This window comes from Anas platyrhynchos, chromosome 5 (genome assembly GCF_047663525.1).
Source record: "Anas platyrhynchos isolate ZD024472 breed Pekin duck chromosome 5, IASCAAS_PekinDuck_T2T, whole genome shotgun sequence".
Classification (NCBI taxonomy): domain Eukaryota; kingdom Metazoa; phylum Chordata; class Aves; order Anseriformes; family Anatidae; genus Anas; species Anas platyrhynchos.
This window is the reverse complement of record NC_092591.1, coordinates 17686346-17699371: the sequence shown is the minus strand read 5'-3', so window position 1 is coordinate 17699371 and position 13026 is coordinate 17686346. Positions and strand designations below refer to the sequence as shown.

Genomic DNA, 13026 nt, shown 5'->3' with positions numbered 1-13026 from the left:
ATATGTAATTTCCTAATATTTATAAAAGCTACAAAACCAGATTGCTATCACAGATGTGTCTTGTGAATTCAGAAATGCAAAGCTGAGCTTTTAGGTTCACCCCACACTCCTACCATTCTGGTGAGTTTATGAAATAATTCTCCCATTTCAAATGACTGCTAAGCTACAAGACACTAAAATCTGGGTTTTATAAGAAGAAGTGACAAGAAATATGAATCACAGCTGCACCGCTGGTGTAGTGGTATCATGCAAGATTCCCATTCTTGCGACCCGGGTTCGATTCCCGGGCGGTGCATGATAACTTTTTGAGTTCAGTTTTGGGCCCCTCAGTACAAGAAGGACATCGAGGCCCTGGAGCATGTCCAGAGAAGGACAACAAAGCTGGTGGATGGCCTGGAACACAAGTCCTGTGAGGAGTGGCTGAGGGAACTGGGGTTGTTTGGTCTGGGGAAGAGGAGGCTCAGGGCAGACTTTATTGCTCTCTACAACTACCTGAAAGGAAGGTGTGGGGAGCTGGGGGTCGGCCTTTTCTAGCAGATAACTAGTGATAGAACTAGAGGGAATGGCCTCAAGTTGCACCAGGGGAGGTTCAGGTTGGAAATGAGGAGACATTTCCTCTCAGAAAGAGTGGTCAGGCTTTGGGACAGGTTGCCCGGGGGGTGGTGGAGTTACCGTCCCTAGGGGTGTTCAAGGAAAGGTTGGACGTGGTGCTTAGGGACATGGGTTAGGGACTACATTGGTAGTAGGGTGATGGTTGGACCAGGTGATCTTGGAGGTCTTTTCCAACCTCAGTGATTCTATAATTCTATGAAACCAGTCCTACCAGGTATAATTGTAAATAAATATGGGTATACCTGAATCTAAAGTGAGATTGAAGAGAGGACAGGTGTATATATTTTAGTGAGAGGATAGACGTTTAGCGTTACAGTGTAAGATTAAATAAATAAAATAAACAAATAAACAGGTATGATCCTGTAAGACAGTAAATTCCATACAGTATGTGTTACAAAAGCACAGTGACTGCTCCTGCAGAGAAGGCAGGCACTTGGGTGCTGCAGGGGACAGGTAGGGAGCAAACTTGGTGGGCCCAAAACAGGGACGGGGCTGCTGTGCCCAGCTCTGTGTGTGCAAGCAGTGGGAAACAGGCTCAACCCCAAACAGGCGTTTGGTTCTGGGTTGAGCACATGCTTGTGTTCAGTCTGTGCTTTACTGTTGAGAATGTCAGTGGAAACACTGAAAGTTTCTACAGCTTTTCCCCAGGAAGGTTGCAGACAGGTAGTATGTTTACTTGGGGGATTTCCAGAAAACTTCACTAGTGTTCTTTCACGGCTGCTTATAGGAAAAGCAATTCTTAAAAGAAAAAAACTCTGTGCTTTTATACTGAGTAGCTGATGGGAGAGATGAAAGGAAGCATCGGGTCTTGGGGAAAGAAAAAAAAAAAAAAGACTAACTTTGAATACAAATTCAAAGAATATTTACTACTCTTTCTCCTCTGCTGCTGCACTCCCACACAGATCTGCTCACAGCAAGGAGTGCTAACAGAAAATTCACCACAATGTTTTTTTATTGGCAGTTAGAGCTCCCAAAATTTAGATTTCATTCCTAGACATACATTTAAAAAATCTCACTTTCTTTGATTTGTATTTCCATTCTTTCATTACTGAGAAGGTTTTCTGGTTACTCTCTCTGCAAATAACTGTAAAACAAGGTTGGTTGCCTTCATTTATTTTGAAAACACAGATGGAAAAAATGTTACAGGAAAACAGAATTTTGGAAGAAGAGCTGCTGGCTTTTTATACACAAAGTTAATTCCTGTTTATATTGTTGGAACAATCAAAACACATGGTAGCTCACACTACAGGTGGAGAACAACCTGTACCAGTAGCACTCTGGAAATGCTTGCTGCAGGCAGTACTCAGTGCGCTAGTTTAGGCACAGGTCCAGTAGAAGATCCTTCCATCAATATTGCAAAACATTACCTCTGTTTTTTTTTGTTTTTTTTCTTTTGTTGTTGTTGTTGTTCCTTCTATGATTTATTTATTTATGGGGGAGATGGGGGAAAAAATATTTATTTATGGGGAAAAACCTTGGGGACCCAGGATTTGGATTTGATGATCCCTACGGGTCCCTTCCAACTTGGATACCCTATGATTCTTTCCATATTTCAGGCTACTCTCTGTAGTGTTCACTTATCTGTTTTCACAGCACCAGGGCACACACCGAGAGCAGACTTTGCAGTATGTCTGCCAAGGCTAAGACATGACTGGCAGTTTTGTCACCGTGGTGTATTTAAATCTCCTCCCGTGACACCAACCCGAGCAGGACGGCTTCCATCAGGTGTGGGCAGCAGGGGAGAGCTGCAAACACAAAGGTTTCCACTTGTGGCACAGCACTACCAGAGGGCTTTGAACTTTCAAGAAAAGCCCCCTCTCGTCATGGTGAGGAGAGGTCACTTGGACTGACAAGGAAGACTAAGACACGCTTTTCCAATGCATCCAGATTTAATATAATTTTACAAGATTTAGTATCGTTTTTATGGATATTAGCATTGTGTCAGCTGGTTGATGATGCGATGCAGTGGGCATTGGGAGCTTCTGTTTCTGACGTGAATAAAGCGCAGGAATTCCTGAACATCTCCTGAGGGAAGGGAGTGTTGGAAGCTCCTCGGTCTCTGGCACTGAGGGGCAGAGCACACCGCTCCACTCGTTTTAATCAACAGCTGCCGCCCCCAGACTGCCCAAAGCACCACGCTTGGCTGTCACGGGACGTTTCTTCCGCTAAGAAAACCAGAAAAAGTCACACAGCAGCGGTGCCTGAAGGGGCGGCCGGGCCGAACACAGCGCGCTCCCGCCGGCGGCGCTTGTCCCTCTCGGCGCACCGTAGCGCCGCCACTGCCCTGTCCCCTGCCGGCTGCCGTCGGGCGCGGCGCTTCCGGTGCGGCGCGGAGGGAAGATGGTGAGGGGGGGACGCGGCCGGGGATGGGGCCGGGGCCGCGGCGGGGCCGGGCTCGGGGTGGGGGGGGACCGGGCCCGGCCCTCAGCGCCCCGGCGGGACCGCGGAGCCCCCCCCGAGCTCCCCGGAGCCCTCGGCGCGTTTTGCCGTTTTGCCGTTTTGCCGAGTCACGGCAAACGAGGGCCTCAGGGTTGCTGCCGTTCCGCGTTTATCTGCCCCCTGTGATTTTATTTTTTTTATCCTAATTTATTTTATTTAGGGTCAGAGTCAAAGCGGAGGGCACGGTCCTGGTGGTGGCAAGAAGGATGACAAGGTAACTGAAACAAACAAACGCCTTTTTCCTATAGCAGTGCTACTGCAGGGGCTGGCTGCCGTGGGTTTTGCTCACGGTGTGGGTTTGTTTGCATTAAATGTTTTGTCGCTTCTGGATGCACACAGGAGAAAGTAGGTTGCTGTTCAAAAATAGAAAAGGGAACTTTGGTGGAAAGGAAAACTGAAAATACTTGGCCACAGAAGTTTACTCATAAAAATAAAAGCCCTGTAAATCTGCCTGCGGTAGGAAAGCCTTTAAGGTGGTGGTTAAGTAACTGGTTTTGATTTGAAAATGGCACCGTACAGGTGTTTGCATGAGGTCTTTATGTAATGTCGTGGAACTTTAGAGGTCAGTTTCCTTAGGAAAAGGCAGTATAATACTGTGTGTGGTGAGCTGTATATGAGCTGGCAAACTGAAGGCATGTTACATGTAGATTAAAACACAACAGAAGTGTTCAGGGTCAGTGTTTTCCTCATCCTCTCATGTATGAGTTGTTTGTGATTTAGTTCAGGTTTCAGCTTTCTGTGTTCCCTGAAAATGGAAGAAACCTAAAATAAGCAGGAGAAGAAATTTTAAATTTTTCTTAGTACTACTTAGATTATTATTCCTTTGGGGCTTGTTTTTCCATATCGTAAAGGAAACAATTGTGTTATGTAGTCGTTCAGTTGAAGTTGAGCTCTCAGTCTGTGTACCTAACCTCTGCGTGTGTTTTTTCATTGCTTTTATTCTGATATTTTTTTTCACCATGAAATTCCCTTTATGGATAAGGACAAGAAGAAGAAATATGAACCTCCAGTTCCAACCAGAGTGGGGAAAAAGAAGAAGAAGACAAAGGGACCAGATGCTGCCAGCAAACTCCCTCTAGGTGAGCTTTCTGCCTGCCCCGGCAGTCCTGTCCCCGAGATGTGGCGGTATGTACAGCCCGGGACACAAGTGATTAAACTACAAGGCCAGATGTAGTTTTGTTTCATAGAAGCTTAAAAAATACAAAATAAGATTGTTATGCAAGATGCATTCCATGGATTCCCATTTAAGAGACAGACATTGAAATTAGGAGAAAAGTAGGGGAAATAGCATTTAATTTTTTTTTTTTTTATCAGAACTTAGTGCGGCAAGATTTACTTAATGGTGTCACTTACTGATTGCTGTTTGTATAGAAGGTATTGTCAGAAAGTAAAGCAGAAATTCTGATGATGAATTAATGGTTAATGGATGAATTAGGTCAATCTTGACCTAAAATTTTACTTGTGATTGCAGTGACTCCTCACACACAGTGCAGACTCAAACTGTTGAAATTAGAGAGGATTAAAGACTACCTGTTAATGGAGGAAGAATTTATCAGAAATCAAGAACAAATGAAACCTTTGGAAGAAAAACAAGAGGTGAGCTTTGAGTGAACTATTAATACTAAAATGAGTGCTCTAATGTAATCTGCTTCATACAGAAGCAATGGAAATAGAGTGCCATGAATGTGTGAGTCAATGTAAACATTACTTGTATTAAAATCTTTGCATCTCAGTTACTGTTTGGAAGGTAGGGTATTTTTCTAGTGAAAATTTCTAGGAAGAAAGAATATTTTCACTATGTGTATCCATATACTAGTGTCCATGGGACTAAAATAATTGTGAATTCTGTTACTGGCCTGTGCTTTTATGCCTTTTGGGGCAGTGAAGCAATAGCAAAAATTAGTTCTGTTCTTTTTGGCTTGTAAAATTAATTGACTAATACAATGAAATTCCCAAATGTGCTGTCAGCTTTTAACTGTGTTATACTTCAGCTGAAGGTAATACTCAAAATTCTGACCCAACCAGAAATTAATGAATTGTAATGTTTTTGCCCGTGTTCTTAAGTTGTTTCTTGAATTCTCCTTGACAACAGGAGGAAAGATCAAAGGTGGATGATCTGAGGGGAACACCGATGTCTGTGGGTACCTTGGAGGAGATCATTGATGATAACCACGCTATTGTGTCCACCTCAGTGGGATCAGAACACTACGTCAGTATTCTGTCTTTTGTGGACAAGGACTTGCTGGAGCCTGGCTGCTCTGTTCTGCTAAATCATAAGGTGAGTTATGTGAGATGATAAAAGAAGCACACGCTCTTCTGCCGTTTTATCTGGCCTCTGTTCTGAGGATCACAGGGTCTGAGGCTACTGCCGTTTATTTCACGCACCTAACTGTATGGATGTTGGGTTTTGGTTTGATGTTGTATCAGTGCTGCTTGCTAACTTTAACAACTCTTAATGCTTGCCTTAGGTTCATGCTGTGATAGGAGTCCTGATGGATGACACAGATCCTCTAGTTACTGTGATGAAAGTTGAGAAAGCTCCTCAAGAAACATATGCTGACATTGGTGGCCTTGACAACCAGATTCAGGAAATCAAGGTATTCTGATGTGCTAATTTGTGCTGTTAAGTGAACTATAAACATAGCTGTTAGGTCAGGAGCCTGAAGGAGCAACAGCAGAACCAATGGGCTCTGCTGTTGCAGGATACGGTTGGGTTTCTGGGCTGCAAGTGCACATTGCTGGCTCGTGTTGAGCTTCTCATCAACCAACACCCTCAGTCAAACAGCCAACTCAACTCTTTTGCTTTGGATACACATCCAAAATCATAAATGTGCTTAAAACATTCATCCATAGCATCTGGTAGCTCATACTGGAAAGCATCAGTTAAGGAAAGTCTGCCCACTGAAGTACTCCACCCGTGTTTGAGAGCCAGGAACTGCTGAGTTCTAAATTCATCATGTGTTTAGGTTGAAGCAGTTTAGTTGTTTCAACTTGACGTGTGAAGAGAAGCAATACGAAGATCTATTTAGATAGAATAGTTGCCTGCTTTAGAATTGCAGGCAACCAAGACGCATGTTTTTCAAGGTCTGCCTTGCAATTACTTGCGTTCTTTTTGTCTTTCTTACTTTTATTAATGCAGTCCTGAAGAACCCCACAGATCTTCTGTGGAGAGTGCTCGCTGTTTATAAAAACACATTTGTTTTTGTCATGATGCAGGAGTCTGTGGAGCTTCCCCTCACCCATCCTGAATACTATGAAGAGATGGGTATAAAGCCCCCCAAAGGAGTCATTCTGTATGGCCCGCCTGGCACAGGTATCTTGGAGTTCTGTACCAAGCTAGCACAAGAAAAATAAATTACACTTGGGTAGTGTTAAACCACTGCCCAGTCTGTCACAAATTTGATGTTTTGTTGGTTTTTTTTTTTGCCTGCAGACTAATTACAGTATTTCTTTGCAATTAGGTAAAACGTTACTGGCCAAAGCAGTAGCAAACCAAACTTCAGCGACCTTCCTGCGAGTTGTTGGTTCAGAACTTATACAGAAATACTTGGGTGATGGTCCAAAGCTCGTGCGTGAACTGTTCCGTGTAGCTGAAGAGCATGCTCCGTCCATTGTCTTCATCGATGAAATTGATGCCATTGGTACAAAGAGGTACGGTGTTCTGGCTTCCACTTCACACAGAGGTATTGCCAAGGACAGTAAAAGGCTTACTGGAAAGTCTTTTGCAACCATGTTGATACTCTGTTTCTTAGCTCTGCTACAATTTCTGTATTATTTTTCATTTAAGCAATTTTTGACAAGTAAAAGGTCAAATATTCAGACTAACCACAACATTTTCACGTTAAATAGGTATGACCAGTGATTTAACCTCTTTTCTCTTGCTACGTGGTTTCATGACACAGTGTCTTGCACTGGAAGAGGCACCATGCAAGCGTCTGGCATGCTTTCAGTGCAAGTGCAAACACAGAAACTGGCTTTAGTGATTCAAGAGTAACTTAGTGTATTTAACACTGAGTATGCCCATGTGTTGTTTGCCTTTCTAAATAGCTAACTGAACAGTTGTAACTAAGTTTTTAGAATGATGTGGGAAGTTAAGAGTGTAATGTCATGGATGTGGAATTTGATCAGCATTGCTTATGTCAAGCTACGCTGCTGTACAGCCTGTAGCCAAGCTGTATTTATTTGAAGACTCCTTGGGCTGCTTGGAGCTCTCCAATTCAGTTAGTCCTTAAAGCAGTCATATGTTCTCCTTTAAATAAACAAAATGATGCTCATGTATCTTACTACACAGCTGCCACCCTCAATCTCCAGTATGAAGGAGCTTCTGCCCCGTGTATTTCAGCATATGTAGAACAGATGGGACTGATGGGGAAGTGGGTAACACTCAGAATTTTTCATACACGCTATGTTGCTTCAGACTGTTCCTAAACATGGATGAGGCTTTCTGTATGAAGAGTACCTAGTCTGGTATTTGCAGAGTGAAGTGACTCACGCACGAAGCACAGCACTGCATCCCCTGGTTTTAGTAAGGGCAGAGTAAGACTAGGAGCTGCATTAGTAAGGCTGAAAGGCATACAGTTGTACCTGTATGCATAAGGGGAAAAACAACTGTCAGGCTTTATTTTCTTCCAGTTTGGATGCATGTCCTTTTAAAAATTAGTGGTTTTTTTCTTTTATATTTTTATTCATCTGTTAAGGATAAATGAGATTTCCAACTATATTACAGACATTGGATAAGAACAGACTTCTTTCATGTAATTGCTATTATTTTCCACAGCTACAAGAGTAGATCAGTGCCTCTATGCTTATCTAGATGTTACAATTAGATTGTGAAAACCTGCCTTTTGCGTTCTATAGGCGAATGTTTAAAATTCTGTTGTAACATGGGCATTTTAAAAAGGCCATTTTGTGTATTTGTGGCAGTTAATGTGAAGTATGTTCTTAAATTTGCATAGTGCTTCTTCTGACTCTGTTGTTGTCTTAAAGGTATGACTCAAATTCAGGTGGTGAGAGAGAGATCCAGCGGACAATGCTGGAGCTGCTGAACCAGCTGGATGGATTTGACTCTCGTGGGGACGTTAAAGTTATCATGGCCACAAACAGAATAGAAACGCTGGATCCAGCTCTAATTAGGCCAGGTAAGAGACTTCCCCCTGTGAAAGGACTTGTCACACAGATTATTAAACAAATGGGCTGGTCAAAAGAACGCATGTCAGTGGTTTGTCTCTTTTCCATCTATGCTGGTGTATCTGTTAAAATCAGAACTCAGTCACAGGGGATTAGTCAGGGAGAAATAGTGTCTTATTTTTATGTGTGTTACATGTTGAGCCCAGAGCTTGAACAGACACACATACTATTTTTAAATGGCCAGTAAAAATGTACCAAAACCCGCATAAATACATGCGGTGTCTTTTAAATGAGAAATTTGAAAGCCACAGAGAGATCAAAGGAATAAGCTAAGCTTCCTGGTAGAGTCTTTGAATAAATCTGAAATATTGAAGCAGTTGTAAAGATACTTTTCTTCTTAAGTAACACAGGTAAAATAGAGAGCAAAGATAATTCTAGATTAATCTGATAGATAATGCATCTGAGGGGTCAGTAGACTGTATGGAACCAAGGAGTTTAGAGAAAAACTTCCACAGTATGAAGTTGCCAAGGTGTGATTTTTCAACAAGCTGTTTTTGTCCCCATCTTAGGCTTACCCCTCCAAATCAAAAGCAATTTGAGAACTGAGCAGAAAATACTGTACTGATGTTAAAAGCCAAGTTAGGGTGGTCTGAAATTAAATGGAAAGAAACCTCCTATACCTATCATGTATTTTAGTTACCATTGCTTGAGCAACCATGGTACTTCTGGCAGCTTGGTAAACTCTGTTACCAGTGTGTGTATTCTTCTGGAATACTGTACATGGTACCATCAACCCCTTTTACTAAAGACTAAAACTAGAGAAGAAGTGTGATCTAGAGATGGAAAATATCTTTAAAAGGAATGCTTATTATGTTGGAAGCATAGGAGCTGCAACAGCTTTCTGGCAGTACAGACTTCAGGAAATATCTGGCAGGAACTTCCAGCAGAACTTATGCAAAGCCTTCTTTCTTCATATAGGTTTTACAGTGCTACATAATACTTCTAACATTTTTTTGAGAAGATTATATTGGAAGGGTTCATGTTGCCACAGTAACTTACTCGTTTTTGTGTGTATGTGGCAGAGTTAAATGTAATTGTTTAGCTTCAGAGCTAAATTTAATCTCAGTAAAATGAAGTGTGTTACAAGAATATAGGTATTGGATTAACACTTCTCTGTGGTATGATGAATTATTCTTATATTTACATGACTCAAGGAAGCTATGGTTTTTCATGCCTCCCAGATAAGATGCCTTTTACTTGCAGTTACACAGGCTTTTACAAAGCACCAGTGCATCTCTTTTCAGCTCCACCTTTGTGTTCGTTACAAACAGAACTGTCTGATTGCACTTTCTACTGTAAGACATGATTGATTCTGGCATGAAGATAGTTACCATCAGTATGAAATGTTCTTCCTGCTCTTTTTCCAGTAGAAGCATGCACAAAAAAGAACACAACATCAACAAACAACTAAGAGCAAACTTTTCTTTTGTGCAGGACGTATCGACAGGAAAATAGAGTTCCCTTTACCTGATGAGAAGACCAAGAAACGAATCTTTCAGATTCACACAAGCAGAATGACGCTGGCAGATGATGTGACATTGGATGAGCTGATTATGGCAAAAGACGATCTCAGCGGTGCAGATATTAAGGTGTGTACATCACCATTGTTCATAGTTCAAAACCTAAATCCCCAGTTTAACTGTATCCAAACCTATATGGAATCATGCGGAACTATCCAAGATATTGTTAATCATGCAAAACAGTCCAGCATATGAAGCGTTTTTTAGAGACAATGCTGCACACAGATAAAAATACAATTCTAGATTAGGAAGTTTCAGACAAGCAGACTATGTCTGAAGTAAACAGAGCTCTTGCTAGAGTTACCACCACGGCATTAAGTTTTTGTCATCCCAGTGCAAAAGTGTAACAGTCTGCTGTTAAGAGCTGGATGCCTTTGTTCTGTGGGCAGGAGGGAAATGGAATTATTGTGAAGCTTCCTTTTTTTTTTTTTTGCCATGGAAATACTACTTTATGGGAAGACATCTGGCTTTATCCAGGTTGTGTTACATGCTTCAGCACTACTAAACAGTATGAAAAACTTAATTTTAATTTTGCTAATAATCTTTACCACTACAGCCTGTGGTGAACCTTTTCATAGAGCTCTAGCTGTCTGCTGAGGTGTTGTTTGAAGTAGCTGCAGAACCAGTAACTTTTTCTGCTTTCTCTGTTGTAGGCAATTTGTACAGAAGCTGGATTGATGGCATTGAGGGAACGGCGAATGAAAGTAACAAATGAAGACTTCAAAAAATCGAAAGAGAACGTTCTCTATAAGAAGCAGGAGGGAACCCCCGAGGGACTGTATCTTTAAGTCATCTCTGCCTGTTAAGGAACTTCTGGAAACTCTTGCCTGGTTGAGATGACTGTTGTGTGTAAAACCACCTAGTCTAGATAATTCTCATTCCTGAAGAGGTTAAATTCTGGTGGATTGTGGTTTTCAGTCAGTGTAACACTTTGTTTCCCAATAAAACATTTATTTGAACTGAACTGCTTTCGTGGTAATTAAGAATTACTTACACTGTTGTTGCTTTAGTCAGGCTTGTGTCCACCAAGAAGTGCTGGCACACCCCCGTGCATAGCGAAGAGCACATCGGGAGGTTCCTCACCACTGTTCTTGTTAGGCAGGGCCATCTTGTACAAGTACTGCAACTTGCCTCTATTCTTAGAGTACCTTTTTTTTTTTTTTTTTAACCCTGGGTGGAGGGCAGGTCATGCCTAACTAACTAGTACAAAAGTCACCTCCAAGTACCTCGCTTTCCTAAGTAACATATACATAAAAATTAATGAAAAAATTAAACCCTTAAAGTGTATCTGTTACTGAAATGTACTCTGTATCTAACATTTGTGCTTCCAAAAACAAGATCTATTTAGGTCTTTACACTAATGTCACTGAGTAATCTGTTTGGGTAAAATATTTGTACCATTAACAAAGGGCAGTTCTCATTTATTTCCAAACACTACATGCTTGATTTTAAAAGTTGTCACATATATATATATATAGTTTTATATATATAAAACTAAAAGCTCTAAGTTTGGTATACAGAATGCAATTAAGTAGTGCACAGTCTTTGCTGTGGAAACTTTCTGTGGGAAGAAAATCTGGACAGTAACAGAAATTTGGAAGTTAGTTACACATAAAGCAATCCCTTTGATAACTGCCAGTGCTGTTAACAACAATGGCAGCAGCAAGGCCAAGAGATGTTGTTTTTCCATGTTAAAGTTGTGGTTCATTGTTAAAAACAAATCTTACATATGAGGGGAATGTTTATCTGGGTGACAGGAACCCTGAAATAGAGCTGGTTTTCATCTGGAGAAAGGAAAAAAACAGCACCGTTTATTACCCATTCCTGTAAATCTTATGAGATCTGTCTCCCTGGAAAACTCACAAAAAGCCAGCACTTTTTTAGGCAAGCACTTTCTAATCATGACAGGAGGCCTCATCTCTGCTTGTTGGGCTCAAGAGCTTTAGAACATGCAGTAAACAAGGCTTTCTTTTTTATCTGGGACACAGCGGGTAAGGCAGGCTTGAAGCAACAACCACAGAGAGGCTGGTGGAACTGACAAGGAAAGCTGAAAGGTATTAAACAAGATCAAGAACTGTGTTCTGGTACACTGACTACCACAACATTAGCTGAAGAAGATACATACTTGACAAATGTTTAGCTTTTAAAGCAGAATTTAACTTCTACCACTTTCTCCAACATTTCTGAACTCAAATCAAAAACTTCACCATAGAGACAAAAAAATCTCATGGGGTCTGAATTAAAAGGCAAGACTTACTCCAGGAGCACCACTGAGTAAGCAGCCTCTGACCATCCCAAGTGAAGGAAGCAGCTGTAGTGAGGCACCAGGAAAAGCTGTGCAAAAGAGAAAGAGAGGAAAGACCCCAGAGGAAGGATCACATAGAATAGAAAGGTGATCGAAGACGAGACACACACAGGAGCACAAAAATGCTGCCCCTCATCCCTACTTCCACGCCTGTTCCAGGTGTTTAGAGGAAATGGCATTCTGCTTTGACAGGAGAGCAAAAGCAAATTATAAAAAAAAAATACTTTTTGATGTCACCATTCAATACACTAAGTAACTCTTACCTCCAATTCAGAAGGTCTCATATTGGAAAGAAGAATGGATTTTAAAGATAACTAAGCTTTGGGGAAAAAAAGTTATTTTATAGAAAAAACAGCATCACCTGCAATCACCAGGATATTTTAAGGCTCTTAGAATATGCACTGTTATTTAAAAATTATGCATGTTCCCTGTAACATTTATAATACTTTAACAAAGATGAATAAATGAAGTGCAGCCTAAACTAACGTGTGTATCTTGTGCTATGCCACTATTAGGCAAAAATTAGCTAGAGGCTGTGTGACTTTCTCCAGCCACAGTTTTCTATGTAATCATCTCTCCAGCTGGATGACCCACAACTGTTTTAGTGCTGTTAGTGACAGTTGTTTGTTTTCTTCTAAAAACCAAACCAAAACAAAACCAAACCAAAATCTCTGAAACAGTTTCAGGTACTCAGTAGCTGCAGGTACTCTATTTCAGATGAGGATCTAGTTTCTGAGTATTTGGGTGTCCTGAGCAGGAATGCTAAATGCAGTCTTTTACATATTTCAGCATCTTCTGTTTTACAAAATAAACGTATAACAATTATATTGCTAAATTGTTACCATATTTCATGTTATTTCTCTAGAAGCTGGCCTAAAGATTCTTGGAATTGAAGCTACTAATGAGAGTCATGCTTTGACTATTCTACCTTCTTTGGTGAGGATTAAATACAGAATAGACTTC

The 13026-nt window shown here is 41.2% G+C and overlaps 1 protein-coding gene and 1 non-coding gene across 2 annotated transcripts; both read left to right on the top strand.

Annotated features, from left to right (window-relative positions):
• The first annotated feature begins 224 nt into the window (after window positions 1-224).
• Window positions 225-295, top strand: TRNAG-CCC (transfer RNA glycine (anticodon CCC)). The gene has a single exon. It is a non-coding gene; the product is annotated as a tRNA-Gly (tRNA).
• A 2557-nt stretch (window positions 296-2852) lies between these two features.
• On the top strand, window positions 2853-10722 carry PSMC1 (proteasome 26S subunit, ATPase 1). Its single transcript, XM_027458157.3, has 11 exons — window positions 2853-2955; window positions 3212-3265; window positions 4034-4130; window positions 4523-4647; window positions 5144-5329; window positions 5520-5648; window positions 6268-6364; window positions 6513-6702; window positions 8038-8189; window positions 9673-9827; window positions 10412-10722. The coding sequence occupies exons 1-11, from the start codon at window positions 2953-2955 to the stop codon at window positions 10544-10546; spliced, it is 1323 nt and encodes a 440-aa protein (XP_027313958.1). The 5' UTR covers window positions 2853-2952; the 3' UTR covers window positions 10547-10722.
• Window positions 10723-13026: the final 2304 nt, after the last annotated feature.